This window comes from Ochotona princeps, chromosome 26 (genome assembly GCF_030435755.1).
Source record: "Ochotona princeps isolate mOchPri1 chromosome 26, mOchPri1.hap1, whole genome shotgun sequence".
NCBI classification, from domain to species: Eukaryota; Metazoa; Chordata; class Mammalia; order Lagomorpha; family Ochotonidae; genus Ochotona; species Ochotona princeps.
The window spans coordinates 23,810,124-23,828,988 of NC_080857.1; the positions used below are offsets into that span (position 1 = coordinate 23,810,124).

The following is an 18,865-nucleotide window of genomic DNA, read 5'->3' on the forward strand; positions in this document are numbered from 1 at the left end:
CCAAGATTTATTAATTTAAGGGCAGAATGACTGAGACACTGGGAAATAAATATCTCCCATTCACTCTACAAATGCCAACAACCAAATTATCCCGAAGCCAGCAGCTCATTCCAGGTCTCCCATGTGGGTAGCAGGAAACCATGTCCTTGGCCATCTTCCACTTCCTCCCAGGAACACTGGCAGGAAGCTGGGTCAGACGTGCACAATTAGGCACTTCAATAACAATGCTTAACCTGCTGTATGTACCTTTACATCTAGCCCTCCAAAAAGCACCGTTAACAAATACATACTGAAGAGGATTTTGCTTTTATGGTGATCTACAACTCATTAAAAATTAAGCATCAAATTATGTTCCTTTCAAACAGGAGCATAAGTAGCTGCTATAGACAGATCCAAAGCTTACACCTAATGCAGCAACTTACTGTTCAGGAGGGTCCACATCTCTTAGACCAATATACACAATACTTGGGGAAGAGATGCAAGGTTTGATCCAGGAAAAGCCTGGGAGTTGTGGTACCTACGAAGAGGGGAAATGAACAAGATTGATCAAGAATTCTTAGGCTTGAATTCTTCCCAGGGTAAGCAGTCTGCTCTCTCCTCTGATACACAAGTTCACTTGGGAAGGAGACTGTTAGGAGCAGAAGTGTTCTAGAAGGGAAGCTCTCTATAGAAGCTAAAAACAATTTCTTCTGAAGTGGTCTCGCTTTCTCACTAACTTTATAAATCCTGTCGAATAGCCCTTTTCCATCTCATAAACTTGAGTTGTGTAATTCTGTTTCACCTCGGCCTGCCAACACCAAATCATGACTTTGCAGGTTGGCTTCTTGCAGAGGGAAAGGAAGCCTAGATTCTCTCCCATCTCCTGAGCGGCTCAGGAACGTGTGGCCCATGGCTACTCCTGGTCTGCTCATCTACAGCCGTGCCTCCCACAGCCTGGGAGCCCTAAGCAGGAAGTCCTGTGCTTGCACCAGTCACTGCAGTTACTATCTTCTTCTGCCTTATTATCCTGCATCTAGAGGGCCCCTTAAGAATAAGGACCGTGTCGTGGTCAGCTTATGTCCCTAGCATCTAGCAGGTGGCTGGCCCTCATTAGTGTTTAATGGCCAAAGATAGGAGCAGTAAGCCACACTCCACTCAACCCACCCTTCACCAAAACCTTACTGAATCAGAGCCCCAGGACAACCCTATAAAGTCATTCCCCTTACTTTCCATTTCAGCCCACTGACCTTGTCTTGTAGTTCTCTTAGGAGAAATGACACTGGCTGGCCATGGAGATTTCCTGTTGCAGTGGTGAGTGGTGTATTGATGTCAGCATGGGCATCAACCCAGACCACACAAAGGTCTGGGCAGTGCCGGGCGTGGCCACTAATGGTACCAATTGCCAGGCTGTAAAGAACAAATATAATCTTCAAGGTCCTCTGCTTGGCAGGCAACAGCATTAACACAGCTTACACTCTGTCCTCAGGGCAAAGTCAGGACCTATACAGGCTGGGTTTGGCAGAGATGAGTTCCCAGGGGGTTGTCAATCCCAAAGATTATCCTTGTGTGAGTTAGGGTAAAATGTACAGCTCTGAAAGTTCAAAGTTGATTGATGCTAGACCTGCAGTGACACATACCAGTGCTGTCCTCCAAAGTCATCCACTAGCCCTGTCCCAGAAAAGGACAATAAGTTAGATGATGTGGTTTACATGCAGCAACTTGAAACTTCTACTTAAAATCTGTTGTGGAGAGAGGGGAGAATTGTGCAGCATTGTGGCTCATTGGGTTAGGCTGTTGCCTGCAATGCTGGCATCCCGGAGCGCTGATTCAAGTCCTGGCTGCTCTGCTTCTAATCTAGTTCCCTGCTAACACACCTGGGAAAACAGTGGAAGATGGCCCAACTCTTTGGACCCCTGCTACCCACATCAGAGATCAGATGGAATTCTTGAGTCCTGGCTTAGCCTACATCCGACCACTGCAGCCATTTAGGTAGTGAACCAGCAAATGGGTGATCCACCTCTCCCTGTCACAATTCTAACCTGCCAACAATCACTTGCATTAACTTTTTAAGGATGAGCCTGAAAAATCAGTTGTAAAGATGAAAACAGGGCCAACCCAATTAAAGATCTCATTTAGAACACTGAATTACATGTTACTTATTAGCATTAAAATTCAAAAACCTTGTGAGTTAAGTATTTAAGTAATTGCCTTTCCTTGTCTTTGGACTGGTTTACATTAGCCAACCATCTGGCTTAAATGTGGAGACAGTTGAGGGAGGTGGTGGTCAGAAAGCTGCCTACCTTCCTGGTAATCAAGGAATTGGACAGCTTTGATATCAGTGTGATTTGGCTCCTGAAAGCATGATGATATTTGAACTCTAAAGTCCTAAGACAATGGGATGGTCGTGGTGGAAACTGAATCCCGTTAGGGTATTTGGGAGGTGGCCTACTTGGTGGGAGGGGGGAGTCCTCAGAAGATAATCCTCATGAGAAGGTCGTCATTAAAGTCCAAGTTGGGCTCAGTTTCCCTGCTTCCTGGTTCACCCTGTGATCCTTCTTCCTATATAAGCTGCACCATTGCTATTCACTGCCTCACTGGATGCCCAGTCATGGGGACCACCTGATCCTTGGATCTGAATCTTTGAAACTGAGATAAACATTTTCTCTTTATAGTCAGTTGCCTGAGGGATTTTGTTGTTAACAGAAGCTGACCAGTATATGAGACACAGATGAGAACTGTAGCTTCAACAATTAAAAGGAGCATCTGCAGCCATCCTTCTTGAGAATAAGATAGCACTTTAGGAACCATGTCCTGCATTGGCCCTTTTGAAGAATACCATCACTGCAGGCTAAAGGCAGTGGATTGGTGTTCCAATCCAGGAAGAGTCCTATGATGTATAGAAAAAAGACATTTAATTTCCCTTGATTGCATAGTCTTTCCATGAGGTAGAGAACTAAAGCTTGACCTGTTTAAAAGAGTTGGTTGGAGGATTAAGGTGACAATATATACTATACAGTGTAAAGGAAGCAGTAACCTGACGATGTCCCTTCCTTTCAAATGTTTAAGAGTTGTTCAGGTTTTATACTTATCCCTCTTTAGAATCTTCCAGATTGCCTTTTTTTTTTTGTAACATTGACTAGGAAATTAAAAAGCAGTAACATGGCTTATTGGTCAGTTTTTCATTACTACAACTAAGTATTGGACACAGGCTGCTTGTGAAGGAGAAAGCTTTGTTGTGGCTCAGTTCAGGTGTGTCCCAGCAGCCTGACATCCTAGAGGGTGGTGAGTGGTCAGGTAAGTGCAGAACCAGGGCACGTGCTCATTATCCGTGTCTATGGGATCGCCTTATAAAGCCCCACGACTTGATCATGTGGGCTCCTCTGTAACCAACTTCAACCTACTCACTTCCCAAAGGCTCCCCCCGCTTAACTGAATTAAGTTTTCACCTTTAGTATCAGTAATATAAGAAGTTGATGTTAAAGGCCCAGCCTTTATACAGGCTTTGGGGACACTTATACCCAAACTATAGCACACGGCTACAATATAGATAGCTACAGGTAGAAGAACTAAGGCCTGGGTAATCACACTGATAACAGGTGATAACATCTGATGAGGAGGAAGATTATATAAACTTTCAGACATAACACTATTGCAGTTGGGTCTTGTTATACCTGAACTTATTCCTAAGGAGGAATCGCTCTGTCTCTCAGTTGCACAAGGCTCTTACTTCTGTCTAGGTATCTGGAAAAATCTCTGAGAAGCTCAGTACTAGATTGGATCTGGAAAAAGAAAGTTAATTGGCTAAAGGGACATACTAGATTTCAATTTCCCACTCTGCCATTTCCTGGCTTTAGGCCCTGGATAAGTTATCTAACCACTGTCCCTCAGTGCTTTCAGGAATAAATTGGATAGGGCCCAGCAGCGTGGCCTAGTGGCTAAAGTCCTCGGCTTGAATGCCCCGGGATCCCATATGGCCACTGCTTCTAATCCCGGCTGCTCCACTTCCCATCCAGCTCCCTGCTTGTGGCCTGGGACAGCAGTCGAGGACAACCCAAAGCTTTGGGACCCTGCACCCGCGTGGGAGACCTGGAAGAGGTTCCAGGTTCCTGGCTTTGGATCGGCGCAGCACTGGCCGTTGTGGTCACTTGGGGAGTAGATCATCGGACGGAAGATCTTCCTCTCTGTCTCTCTGTATATCTGACTTTGTAATAAAAATAAATCAATCTTTAAAAAATAAATAAAAATAAATTGGATAAAACCACATCTACTTCCTGGCACTGTTGGCACGATGATAATCAAATACACATGCAATGCTAAACACCTGCAGTACTTCAACACCTCTTTTTTCCCACCAAAAATCCTCTTTACTTAGACCACACTCCCTGTGAAGTCCAAGTGACCTCCTCCTCCTCAGGAAACTGGCAGAATTCAGTTTTTGGGTTTTTTTTTTCCATTCCATCTGGATTTATTTCATCTAGTCCTAACAGATCACAAGTTTCCCCGAGTTATTAGTACTATTGAGAACACAAAACAGTGCTCTATACAGCATCACGGAATCACTAAGATGAAGGGTTGCAGGACTGCATTTGTCACCTAGGAGCCTGTTGTGGAGGAAGAGATGCCCTCCTGGCATGTGAATATTTTCTAACAAATTCATTTGCAGAACAGTCAAAACAAAATGTCAACAACAGCTTTCAGCCTATTGATGCATACTACCAAGTTTTCTCAAGTGCCAAGTGGAAACCGTAAGAAACCTTTCCAGTAGACAAGCCTGAACACAGTGCCTGCAAACCTTGCTCAGCCTTGAACTGAGCTGCCGCACCGGATGCATATGAACACACACTTCCTCTTGTGTATAAAACATGTTGTACAAGAAGACCACACAATGTCTTCAGCAGCTCATCTTGGGCACAAAAATGTTATGAAGGGGCCACTGTGGCGCAGCATGTTAGGATGCCACCTGGAATGCCCACATGCAATGTCAGTGTACCTGATGTGAGTCCCAGTTATTCCACACTTCCAGTCCAGCTTCCTGCTTACGTGCCTGAGAGACTCAGATGGAATTCCTTGCTCCCTTCCTTTGGCCTGGTCTACGCCTGGCTGTTATAAGCATTTGGGAGTCAATCAGCAAATAGAAGATCTGTTTCTGTCTCTTTGTCACTCTGCCTTTCAAATAAATATTTTTTAAATGCTACTATAGGAGTGGGCATCTGGCCTCCGCAAGACCTCAGTGAGAATGTCCACATCCCCTAGCCAGAACGCATGGGGCTGGTAACTGGCTCTGCTTCTGACTCCACTTCTGCTAAAGCAGACCCTGGGAGGGACCCAGGGACCCATGATGGCTCAGGTGACTGGGTGCCTCACCGTGAGACTCCTGGGTTGAGTTCTCAGGTCCCATCCTCCTGCCAGCACAGCCCCAAAGCAGCTGCAGGCATCAGAAAATGACTCATCCCATCGGAGCCCTCCACCTGTCTCTCTCAACGTAATTTGTTTAAGTGCTATTACATGGGTTAAGCCACTGTTTGTGACTAACCTGGGAAAGCAGTAGCAGAAGGTCCAAGTACTTGAGTCCCTGCCTCCCATGTGGGAGACCCGGATGGAGTTCCTGGATCTGGCTTCCGTCTGGTCCAGGCATGCCTATTACAGGCATCTGGGGAATTCTCTTGTAGGTACAAGCAGGTCTGTGTCTCCTCCCACCCATTTCCTGCTCTACCTTTAAAAGAAATAAACCTTTTTTTCGAAATTCTACTATACTACTTCTTCATGCCCTAGGACTTCCGGAGGGTACTTTCTGCACATTAGGAACAGGCAAGTGAGCTAAGCGATAGCCAAAGCATTTTGTAATGCTGCCCTCGACGGCCCCGGGCTCCCAGCTTACCTGTGATCTCCTCCCACAGTGACACAGCAGTGACCACCAGACACAGCTCTGCTCACCACCTCAGCCAGTTCCTGGTTGGCAAGGCCCACCGACCGTGGATTCGCAACCAGGTTGTTGTAGAGATCATCTTTGGGGACTGCAGTAAAACTCAAATCTCCAAAGTCTTTTAGACGGCAACCTGAAAACAAATGAGGACAAACAGAATGAACTGTTCTTGCTGCTCTAAGCCCGGCAGGCCTGGGCCCCAAAGAGTAACTGGTAGTAGGGATAGTAACAGCACTGACAAACATTTTATCACTGTCAATTTGAACATGTCCCGTGACTGTGTCATGCCTGGTCCTTTAGAGGTGGATCCAGCCACAGTTACCATTAAAGGGATACCTGGAGACTTCCAGGGACTTGGCCTGCCAGTCACAAAATCAGTAGCAGTCAGGTCTCGGGTATCCTAGAATCATACAGTGGAAGTAAAATCCCAAGGAACAGTTCAAAGAGTTTACTACTAACTTGGTACAAAAGTATATATAAACTCTTATTCTTACATAAAAAGTAAATCTGAGGATCCTGAAGCATCCTAGGAGAGAAACATCTTTACATTTATCAACCACATGGTCCCAAGCACTTTTCTATTTGACAAACTTATTCATGTCATAAACATACAACTACATAAGGCAACTAAAATATGCCTGTTCACAAATACAAGAAACTGATACACAGAGGTAAACCTGCCAGGGTCACACACAGCCACTAAATGTCAATGACAGAATCAAACTGTAGGCCAGCTGGCCCCAGAGTTTCTATTTACTACTATATTTTGCCCCTAGAGAATCCTTCAAGAACTAACAAATATTCCGAGAGCCTTGAATATTTCCCTAGCCAGTTTGGATGCTACATTTAGAATGAAGTACAGATAAGCCAACTCTATCAAAAAGAGATCTAAATTATCAGACAATGCTATTATTTCCATAACTTTTAAAGCAGAATTTATGCCATTGTCACAATGAATTTTAAATTTTCAAATGCCATAGCCATTCACCTGTTGCCTTTCTCAAAACAGAATTCTCTAAAAGTATTTCATAATAATAAGTGGTATATTTATTGCTCAGTCTTTTTATTGGGACTTCTCACGAATTTAAATCAGAGTGATTTTTTAAAAGATTTATTTATTTTATTACAAAGTCAGATATACAGGGAGGAGAGACAGAGAGGAAGATCTTCCGTCTGATGATTCACTCCCCAAGTGACTGCAACGGCCAGTGCTGCGCCGATCCAAAGCCGGGAACCAGGATCCTCTTCCGGGTCTCCCACACGGGTGCAGGGTCCCAAAGCTTTGGGCCGTCTTCGACTGCTTTCCCAGGCCACAAGCAGGGAGCTGGATGGGAAGTGGAGCTGCCAGGATTAGAACCGACACCCATATGGGATCCCGGGGCGTGCAAGGTGAGGATCCTAACCACTATGCTATAGCACCGGGCCCTGAAAACACTTTTAAAAACAGTAAGAAAGATACAAGTCACCATAGACTTTACCAGTCTTAAAATCTGGGGACGACACTAGGGACTCGGAAGAAGCTTTGACTTTCAGTCACGATCAGGTCTCGTTTCTGTTGAGAATACACTGCTGATCTGGACAGGGCTTGGAACAGTGGCACTTATCCCAGGTGACCTTCCCGGGTAGCTCAGCCATCTCCTTATACCAAGCATGAAGTTCTTACTAGATACAAGACACCAGGAAATATCTAGGGTTTGGCAATATTAGGTCTATAATTGTGAAAGATTTTATAATCTGATTAGATAATGTTAATATTAACTTTTCAGAACTACATTCCAGGTAGTTGAACTTATCAAACCACACATGACCAATAAGAAATGCAGCAAAATTAAAGTGATAAGGTAAGTGCTAGACTCAGAGAACACTCCAGTCCAGTCACAGATACTAAGATGTAAACTCTGATAAGTAAAAAGCAAGTGAGCAAAGCATGGTTTTCAGTCAGTCTTGACCAGGAAAAAAAGCTGCCCAAAGCCTAAGAAGGCTTCTACACGGAACCTAACCAGCTCAGTCAGAGTTCTTCAAAGTGGACAGAGTTTTATAAAAGGATTTTGATCAGTCAACATGGAAGCCCACCCTGGGGTGGTCCGCCAAGTGAATTCATAGCTTGGATGGTGGATTCTCCTAAGATTACCCAGCCCCATTTACTCTGATTCCTTGCCACCACCACCAGTGGCCTCTGCTGGGCACTTCGAGATGCTTTCAGTCATTTCTCCCACACCAGCCATGCTGGAAGAGCTACTGTTCCACATGGCTATGCACAGGAGTTCCGCTGGATTGTTCAGCACGGTCGGTGTAAACCGTGGGGTCTGCAGACCTGAGGACCCCTGCACATGGCAAGCCTTGCAATTCTGGGTCCACAGAGCCAAGCGATCACTTCGCCGGGCCGGAGTGGCCTGCCCACATGACACCCACTTAGTACCAAGTGAAGTCTCCTACAGCCAGCCCAGTTTGTGTAAGCACTGTTTTTTATTTGCCACCCTCTTCACTGGCAAGAGGAATCCCTAATAAATGTAGAAGGTCTCTACTGGTGGAAAGCTCGGTCCTGTAACTCCTCAAGCTTCAGTACTGACTCTGCAGACCTTCGTGTATAAACACAAGGCAAACGGCTATACCTCATCCCAAAGTAAAGACTCGCATAGTTTTTCTTGTTCATCTAGCACCCAGAGCAGGTATGCTGGCTCAGCAGGAAGTAGTCCCCCAGGCAGTGGTATAGGGCTTGGTGGCCAAGGCGAGGTCTTCCAGGTTCAAAGTAGCAGGAGGGGACAAAAGCATGACCTAGAAGTGGCACATCACTCCTGCTGGTGTGGCAGTGGCCAGCAAATGCAGACGCAGCTTATGTCCGCAGAGGCAGAGAGCATGGCATGTTGGTGGCAGCCAACAACTCCGCCCCAGTAAACACTTTTTAATTCTTAGGCCATAACCCTCTAATTGATAAACTCAAAATACTAAAACCTTAGTTTCTAGAATTGCCAAGTTTATATTATCTTTTATGATTTATTTATTTATTTTTGGGCTCAGAGTGGTAGCCTAGTGGCTAAAGTCCTCGCCTTGCATGCACCAGGATCCCATATGGGCACCGGTTCTAATCCCGGCTGTTCCACTTCCCATCCAGCTCCCTGCTTGTGGCCTGGGAATGCAGTCGAGGACGATCCAAAGCGTTGGGACCCTGCACCCGCGTGGGAGACCTGGAAAAGGATCCAGGTGCCTGGCTTCCGGTTGGTGCAGCTCCAGCTGTTGTAGCCACTTGGGGAATGAATCAGCAGATGGAAGATCTTCTCTGTTTCCTCTTCTGTATATATGACTTTGCAATAAAAATCAATCAATCTTTTAAATAATGTTTTCATCTAGCCTAGGGTGGGCACTGGGAGAATAAGCACATTCCTGTCTGTCTCTGCCTCTTAGATAGAATGTTTTATTATTAGAACAATGTGATGCGAGGTTGCAGAAAACAGTAACTATGACCAACAGACTTAAGTATTTTGAGAGGAGTGGAGAAGCCGATGGGAGGTCAGTTTTTCCTAAGGGTAGGGTCAACGGGGTAATGTCAAAGTCAAGGTGCTAGTGATGTGAACAGGCAGAAAGCTGGTGAGCAAAGAGGAACTGAGACAATGTACTGCACAAACCCCACCCACTTCCACACTGACCCAGCATGGCTCAGCACACCCATTCCCCATCATGTACAAGATGCCAGGATGAACACATGTATGCTGCAGCCTCACATGGAAACACCAAGAAACTTCTCTTTAGATTCCCCCAAGAAAGGGAAGACATAAATGAGTGGTATTCAGGCCCATCCCCAAACTGCCCCGTAAATATTCAAGTAGGATGCCACTTCCTATGCTGTAAAGGAATGACCTAGCTTTGGTGGAGGCAGCTTCCCTTTCTTCCTCATGATGAGAAGTTATCCACAAATAGAGTCGAGTGCGTACTATCCCTTCAAAAGTATATCCTGCTTTCCTATACTCCCTATATCACCTACTTGGTGTGTAGACAAGAGCCCAGAGCAAGCCTGGGGGGGCGGGGTCCTGTTGCCTGTAACACCATGGCACAATCTAGTCCATGGGCCATAAGGAACGGCCTCACTAATTTAGACTCCTGAAGTCATAACAAAAGCCAACACTAATATGGAAGAATACTGGTGTCTGCCTATCACAGTTGAGAAAGCTGTCTCTTCCAATTTCTGCTTTGGCTCAACTCAAACGTAAGTATAGGGCAGGTGGGACCTAGTCTCACTGCTGTGTTTTCTTCTGTCTCAAGAAGGCACTTCAATATTTGATAAGCCTGAAATCAAGGAAGCTCTCGTCAGATTTGGCACCACTTTGAAAGGCCTCTCATTTTTCACTTGTTCTTTATACACTGGCACAGCCTCACTGCTCCTCTCCCAAGTGCTGGTAATGAAATACACAAACTGCTACTCTGCTCTTTCAGGCCCAGGCATTGTCTTCGGCCTTGATAAACCTCTCCAGGCTCCACTGGAGTGGAGCATCAACAGAATGATGCAACCTGGCAGAGGGCAAGGAATCAAAACAGCCCTACCTGACCTTAGCAATATCAATGACTGGCACTTCTGTTCTGGGGTCAGTGAGTGAATCCCAGAAAGCAGTCAGGGACAGGAAAGAAGGTAGAATGCCAGCCTCCACACCCTACACTGTACTTGGCATCTTACAGATGCCTGTTAGTCTCTAAATCCACTGGTGCCATTGTCCACACATTACAGAGAAAACTCAAAGTCAGATTGCTCCAACTATTCCAAGCAAGCTTGACTTAGCCGTTGGTTAGAGACACACATGAGAGTGTTAGAAGTAGGTATTTCACATAGCATAAATGGACCCTGTTCTCACTCTTGTAGTGTCTGACTGACTCACAGGCAGTGCAAGTTGGTACCAAGACTCCCAGGAAGTTGAGAAAGCTGAGTTTCAAAGTGGGCCGACATGAGAGCAAGTTATTGGCAGAATAATAGATTGAGAAACGTGAGGTGCCAGTGAGGATGGTTCCAGCTGCCTCCAAATAGTACGGAAATGTTCATGACTTGTCACAAGTAATATGTCATGCAACCTGAGGAAAAACTATTCTCCTTTCACGACAAGGTGTACTGATGGCTTTTAAAGTTATATACTGAACTACTGGATGTAGCAAATAGGATACTAGGCAAAGGCAATTCCTGGTCTTTTGAAAAGATACACTTGTTAATTCTTAGAACTTCGAAATTACACCTCAAACACTAGCTGATTAAGAATAGTTGCGCCCAGTGGCGTGGCCTAGTGGCTGAAGTCCTCGCCTTGAATGCCCCAGGATCCCATATGGGCACCAGTTCTAATCCCAGCAGCTCCACTTCCCATCCAGCTCCCTGCTTGTGGCCTGGGAAAGCAGTCGAGGACGGCCCAAGGCTTTGGGACCCTGCACCCGCGTGGGAGACCTGGAAGAGGTTCCAGGTTCCCGGCTTTGGATCGGCACAGCACTGGCCGTTGTGGTCACTTGGGGAGTGAATCATCGGACGGAAGATCTTCCTCTCTGTCTCTCCTCCCTGTATATCTGACTTTGTAATAAAAATAAATAAATCTTTAAAAAAAAATAGTTGCAGTGTTATTGGAACTCTAAACCTGGAGAAACATCTCAGAATTAATTCAGACCATCTGAATTAAGAATTTCTCTTATCCCTAAAACTTCTGTAGTAAGTTTTGAGGAGACGTACATAGGTCCACTCATTTGGATACCACCAATGAAATGCAGAGTGCTAGGCTTGACTTCTTGCATTTGCTGTCCACAAGCTATCCACCCTCACGAGCCACGTGTCTAGCAGAGACCTAAACCCCAGCTCTCTGCTTCCTCAGATCCATCTACCCATTAGTGTGATGCGCTAGGGGACAAAGCACATCCATGAAGCAGACATGTTTCCAGGGCTCCAGAAAGGCCTGCTGTAGCTCAGCATCTCCCTCATGCCCACTCTGGGGCCCTCGGGCAGGTGTTCATGAGGCCAGTGAAGATGAGGACAAGAGGCGGACTGGAGGCTCCAGGCCAATCACTTCAGATCTGCCATGTGACATATATCAAATTAATCTCACACAGTGTTAATCAATGCTTTTGCAAGAATCTGAGTCTTGAATTTAAAAAAAAATCTGAAACAAAAAATACTTGAGGATTTAATTCAAGATAGTAATATAGGACTTGGAACATCGGTTACATTTCCCAATTGCTTCCCCAGCTACCTCTGTCCTAGCCTCTAGACACAGGTAGGTATCATCTTCCAAAGATAAGTCTGTAACAGGTGGCCTTCTGACCCTCAGCCAAACCAGCCCTGGAACCACAATGAGCCAGTTCAGGGTTTAAGACAGGCAGCTGATGGCAGCCAAGCAACCTGCTCTCAGCACAGGCAGGGCTAGAGACCAAAGGACTTTTCTGGCTTTATAAGACACATATACACTTCACGCCAGGAGGACAAGCTGCTGAGCTTCTTTGAAAACCAAAGGCCTGCTAGTGTCAACACAATGACAGAATACGTTTCTCCCAGTATTTTCTAACCAGGAAAAGAGCAACAACTCCTAGGGACAAAGTATTCCTCTTCCCAGTGAGTTAGTTTGACACTTCTTTACATTTTACCTTGGTCCAGAAACAATTTAAAGGGTGACACATCAGGCTGGTTAGCACAGCTTTACCAGTTACAAGTCCAGTTCTTCTGTTTTTTTAAAAAATTTTTTATTGCAAAGTCAGATATACAGAGAGGAGGAGAGACAGAGAGGAAGATCTTCCATCCGATGATTCACTCCCCAAGTGAGCACACGGCTGGACTGCACCAATCCAAAGCCAGGAGCAGGAACTTCTTCCAGGTCTCCCATGTGGATACAGGGTCCCAATGATTTGGGCTGTCCTCGACTGCTTTCCCAGGCCACAAGCAGGGAGCTGGATGGGAAGCAGGGCCGCCGGGATTAGAACTGGTGCTCATATGGGATCCTGGGGCGTTCAAGGCCAGGATTTTAGCTGCTAGGACCCCACACCAGGTCCATGAGTCTAGTTCCATAGCTCCTTGTCTGAGACCCCAGGCTAACATCATGCGCAAGGAGCCTCAAACTAGACAGAGAGCATTCCATGCCAGACCAAGCTGAAAGGGCACATGCACAAGGCAACGGCAAATTAGCTAAGTGCCCCACTGGATGCATACCAACCTGACATTGCCCTCTGTTCCCAACCCCATCACCACCACCCCCAACATCATCCAAGAGGCAGGATTGCTAACCTGTCTCCCCACACAGATGTTTGGAATGAAAGAAGAGACTGGAGTACATCAAGAGGCCTGACACGCAGGATCACAGGTAGTTCAACTGGACAGGACATCTTTGTCATTTCCCTCTCCGCCCTTCCCTTCTCTCGTCCTTGAAACTGATGGTATAACCCAAGAGTTCCTGAAACCTTTGTAAACCTTTGTAAACCTTTGTAAACCTGTTAAAAACAGCTTTTTATGAGGTGTGGTAAATAATGCAGGCCCACTGCTAGCTCACTGCAATGGCTCCAACTCTCAAGGGCTTGACATTGTGACATGGCACATGGCAGGTTAAACCACCGCTTGTGACACTGGCATCCCATACTGGGGTACCACTTCAACTCCTCCCTGTCCACTTCTGATCCAGCTCCCTGCTAATGTACCTGGGAAGGCTGGGAAAGACTGCTTAGGAGCTTGGGCCCCTGCCATCCACGTGGGAGACCCAGGTGGAGTTCCTGGGTCCTGGCTCAAGCCTGGCCCTGGTGACCATTTGGAGAGTGAACCAGCAGATGGAAGAAATCTGTCGTTCATATAAATAAAAATCAGTATTTAAAAAGGAGTCCAGCTCGCACATTTGAATCTCCAGCAGTCCCTGTGAAAGGCCGTATGCCCTCGCCCCAGTGCTGCTCCCTGCTGGGACTCAAGCGGGGATCACAAAGCAAGGGGTTTTCTATCTCTTTCTTGTTCAGTCATTTTCCCCTCTCCAAAGTGAAGAGCAAACAAGGAAGATTCCATCTTTCTCCAGATCTGAGCATTCCCACAGATCAGATAACTCCACATACCAAGACGGTTTGACATTAATAGAGATGGATAGGTAAACCTATCCAAAGGCTAAATTATTTAAATCAACCACTTAGGTTCTGTCAGAATTATGCTCACTTGAATATCAAAGGATTTTGCAGGAGCTGTCTAAAGTGATGAGAAGTAGTCTTACTCACCTGGTTTTAAAACATGTTTCAGGCCTAGCGTGATATAGCCTAGTGGCTAAATCCTCGCCTCACATGTGCTGGGATCCCATATGGGCACTGGTTTGTGTCCTGGCTGCTCTACTTCCCTTCCAGCTCCCTGCTTGTGGCCTGGGAAAGCAGTAGAAGATGGCTCAAAGCCTTGAAATCCTACACCTGCGTGGGAGACTCAGAAGAAGCTCCTGGCTCCTGATGTCAGATCAGATCAGCTCTGGCCATCGTGGCTACTTGGGGAGTGAAATCAGTGGAATGAAGATCTTTCTCTGTCTCTCCTCTCTGTAAATCTGCCTTTCAATAAAAATAAATAAATCTAAAAAAAATTTCAAAAAAGGGGATGATAATTGGTCATTATTATCTCCTAGCTATTTGCTGTACTGTATCAACAACTGAATTGTGTTGCAAGAGTTAAAAGTTGAAAATGAGACAGTTACTCTTGGAGGCATTCGTTCCTAAATAATCTAGGATACCAGGTGGCTCCTTGGTAGCAAATTACTTCGAGAGAAGTGAATTTATGATCTGGGAGAAATCCAGCAAGTCCTGATGTGACTGAAGTTGCAGGAGCGAGCTAAGACGCCCTGCCCACTTAGTTCCTTCAGAGAAACTGCTACATGCTGCCCAGCACCCGGCTCAGTCCACTGGACCCAGAGACAAGGAGCGGCCTCAGGGGCAGACAGGTGGGAAAGCAACAGTGCAGTGCTAAGGGCTCTGCCTCAGCTGGCATGGCGTGGCGAGGACAGACAAGGAACTGAAGTGCTAGGACTTCTCACAAGAGGCAATAGCTGAGCCAGGAAGGAAAGAGGAAGAAGGAATACTTGTACAAAAGTCACACAACACCTACAGCCCCACAGAACAGCTCAGAATGCTTTTGGAGGAAGAAAGAATTGAGGCAAGAGATGGGCAGGCAGGCTCAAATGCATGGGGAGCTGCTAAAGTGGTCAAAACAGGAAGTGATGAATCAAACCTGCATTTCAGATCTACCGCTCAGAGAACAGTGTGGAAATGGACAGCCCTGGAGCTCTACAGGGTGCTAAAGACAAAACAGTGGGGACAGACGGATGGATGGCGGCAGCAGTGAGGGACTCGGGGAACAGACACAAGGCTCTCCCTCTGCTTTCTGGCATGGTCAGAGATTGGAAAGGTAGCAGAAGAGCTGTTAAGTTCAGATTTGTCATTGAGGCATTACATTCAAAGTTGTCATTGAGGCATTAAGACTATTCCAGTGAAAATACCTGGAAATACGTTATGGATCAACTCTAGGTAATATTTAGTGGCTGGTAAGATCATCAGCATCTTTGGAAGGGTACTCTGACCCCTTCCAAAGTAGAAGGGTCACCAACCAACCCACAAACCTGAGCCTGCACAAGGATCTGGACCCAATGACTAGCTTACAGGAAATACGGAAGACGGCACATCCCAGGAACTGCAAAATCCAAACAAATTCTATCAACAAATGAGCCACAAGGAAGGAAGACAGCAGTAAGATGGGGGGAGGACCTAGAAAGGACTGGAGAGAGAGATCAACCACATGGACCTTGTCTGAATTCCAGCTCAAACCATAAAGGCAAAGAAGGGGCTACCCTCGTGGTTAAGATTTAGCTAGTTGGAATGTTCACTTCCTGTGTCAGGGTTAGGGTTCAGGTCCCCACTCCACTCCTAATTCCTACTTCCTCCTAATGTAGAGCCTAGGAGGCAGCAGAGACTAGCTCAAGTACTTCAGTCTGGCAGCTGTGTAAGAGACAATGGACTCTCTATTAAAAAAAAAAAGGGCGGGGGGAGTCAGAGCCAGCATGATGGCTCCATTGGCAATCTTCTACTTCCAAGCACCAGCATCCCATATCAATGCCGATTCACGTCCTGGCTGCCCCCCACCCATGCTCACTTTCCATGAACTTTTTGGAGAGCCTTTTTAAGCACAGATTTCAGCTTTTCTTGCTCTCAGATCTCCTTGTCCTTGCTTTCTATTCTTCCACAAGCCTTCTGAAGTACTCACAAATGGCTTAAAGCTAATTGTTCACTGTTGTTCTGCAAGAGATGAGATGTGTAGGTGGCATACAAATTTAAAATACACTAAATCTTCTGGCATCTCTTGCCAGTGGAAAACAGCCACGTGACTGGCTCTAGCCATGGGGTAAGCAGAAGCACTCTGTGTTTGCTTGGCAAGGATACTTGGTGTTGCTATCCTACTGCCAACCGGAAGGCTCCCACCGTCTGCACCATCGGCCGGTAGCTTCATAGTAATACGAGGATCTAGACCTGAACTTCAAAGAACACAGCCTCCAAAACATCTCTGGAACCCTCTTCCTGACTGTTAGAGGGGAAGAGGCCTGATTTTCCATAATGCGACAATGACTTTGGGCTCTTACAGCCAATCCTTAACAGGGAAACGGGACCCTTCATACACCGAGGAGCACATGTGAAAATGGGATCTTTGTTGACTCAGTGAGGAGGACAACAGGCAGGGATCTCCTATGGAAGTTGGATCTGCCAAACAGTATGGGAGATTTAGATGAAGTTTCCGTTCCTGGTTCCCAGCCACAACCTTTGAGCCATTTGGGGAGTCAACTACTGTCTAAAGGATCTGTTTCTTCCCACAATTTTGCCTTCCAAAAAAAAAAATGTAAAAATGAACTGGCATTGTGTGGTAAGCAATGCCTCTTCCTGCAACACCAGCAATTCATATGGACACCGGTTTGAGTCTGGCTGTTCCATTTCCGATCCACCTCCCTGCTAATGTGTCTGGAAAGCAATGGAGGATGAACCAAGTACTTGGATCCCTGCACCCACATGGGAGATCTGGAAGAAGCTCCTGCCTTCAGCCTGGGTCAGCCCTGGCCGTTGAGGCCATTTGGGGAGGGAACCAGCAGATGGAAGATTCTGTCTATTCTCCTCTCAACTTTGCCTTTCAAATAAGTAATAATCTTTAAAAACAACAACAACAAAACATACATTTAGGAGTCCTCACTCTGACTTCCTTCAGTCCTGGCAAAGCACCGGGAAGCCAGCTGTCTGAGGCAACCCTGGGTTCAGGTCATACATGGCAGGAAATGGGCTCTCCTTTACCTGTGCTACTTTGGAGAGGGTCATAACCTATTCAGGTCACTGGCTCCGTTTCCTAAGTCTTACTTTTACTTACACTTCAAAACAGTGTACTAAAACAGGGTAAAAAGAACTTTTCAAATACACAGCATTGTTATGTTCTAAAGAAGCCAAATCGCCTAGTGACCACTCACCTTTGTTCCTAAGACAAGGGCACTACAAAAAGTTTATGGGAAGAGAAGATCAAAAGAGCAGGTATGTTTTCCATGAACTTTCTGAAACTCCCTTGTAAATTCTAAATTCTATTTGCTAGTTTTTTAAAAGATTGATTTATTCTTATTAAAAAGGCAGATTTACAGAGAGAAGAAAAGACAGAAAGATCTTCCAAGCACTGGTTCACTCTTCAAGTGGCTGCAATGGCCAGAGCTAAGCTAATCCGAAGCCAGAAGCTTCTTCCAGGCCTCCACATGGGTGCAGGGTCTCAAGGCTTTAGGCCACCCTCTACTGCTCTCCTAGGCCACAAGCAGGGAGCTGGAACGGAACTCATATGGGATCCCAATGCACCTAAGTTGAGGACGTTAGCCACTAGGCTACCATGCCGGGCCTGCTAGAGTTTTTGTTTTTTTAAGTTGTGGTAAGATACGCACAAAATTTAGCATCCTGTTCTAGCAGATAGCTCAATGGCATTACCCTGTGCAGTCAGTCCACAGGGTAGCCACCTCCACTACCCACTGCCACAGCTCTGCCCGTCAAGCAGTCACTTCTCTTTCCTTCCACCAGCCCCTGCTATTCACTGACTACTTTAGAGATCCCAAGTAGATGGAATTGTAGTGTGTCATTTTGTAATTGGTTCGTATTCCACTCAGCATAATGTCCTCAGGACTCACCAACATCATAGAATACTTTACAATTTCCTGCCTTCTGAAGACTGCATAATGCCCCTTGATTATGCCACATTCTGTTCATGCCTTACCCATCAGTGGACACTGGGAGAACCATCATAGCTGTAGCAGATACACCGCTTTATGTTACTATTACAGTGCACAGGGTCCTCACCAATACTGATGATGATGATGATGGTTATTATTAACTGACTTTACAGATTATACACTGGAATAATGGCACATGTCTAGCACAGTGTCTGGAACATGGTAAATATCAGATATCAAGCAACTTTCAATTAAAAGGTATAAGGTAACTGCTGCTGCCTTTATGAACAGAAAGACATTGAAATTTGCCAAATCCCAGAGTTTACTATGGATTCACCAGGATACAGGTGCATCAGTGATGCAAGCATTGTCTAAGGCATCGGCAAATTACTGAACATTCTCCTGCAAATAATCTGCATGACAAAGGGGACCTGGAACACAAAGCTGAATCCAATGTAGCGGGTCACTATTACTGACATTCCAGGTCAGTTTGAGGGCAGAGGCATAAGGACACCCCCTTAGCTCAGGCATCCACTCCTCCTCCTCCAGAGAGGGGACTCATCCCTCAAGGACAGTGGAAAGGCTTGTTTTTACTTTGGATTCCTGCCATGATCGGAGTGTGTCCGTCAGAGAGTATGTGTCAGAAACATAATCCCCAACCCGACAGTGCTGGGAGAGGGGCCCGACAGATGTTTGGGTCATGGGGATGGCATCTTCACGAATGAAGTAATGCTGGTTATGATGAATAAATACAGACCCCATATTTCTCCTTCCCCAC

At 46.0% G+C, this 18,865-nt stretch overlaps 1 protein-coding gene across 1 annotated transcript in view; it reads right to left on the reverse strand.

Moving 5' to 3' along the window:
* ARG2 (arginase 2) overlaps positions 1-18,865 on the reverse strand; it is a 30,227-nt gene that overhangs the window by 5,324 nt on the left and 6,038 nt on the right. The window contains exons 3-5 of the mRNA XM_004584458.2: positions 5,858-6,035; positions 1,227-1,386; positions 423-517 (exon numbers count right to left, since the gene is read on the reverse strand). Coding sequence (XP_004584515.2) covers positions 423-517; positions 1,227-1,386; positions 5,858-6,035 — 433 coding nt within the window. The remainder of the gene's footprint in view (positions 1-422; positions 518-1,226; positions 1,387-5,857; positions 6,036-18,865) is intronic.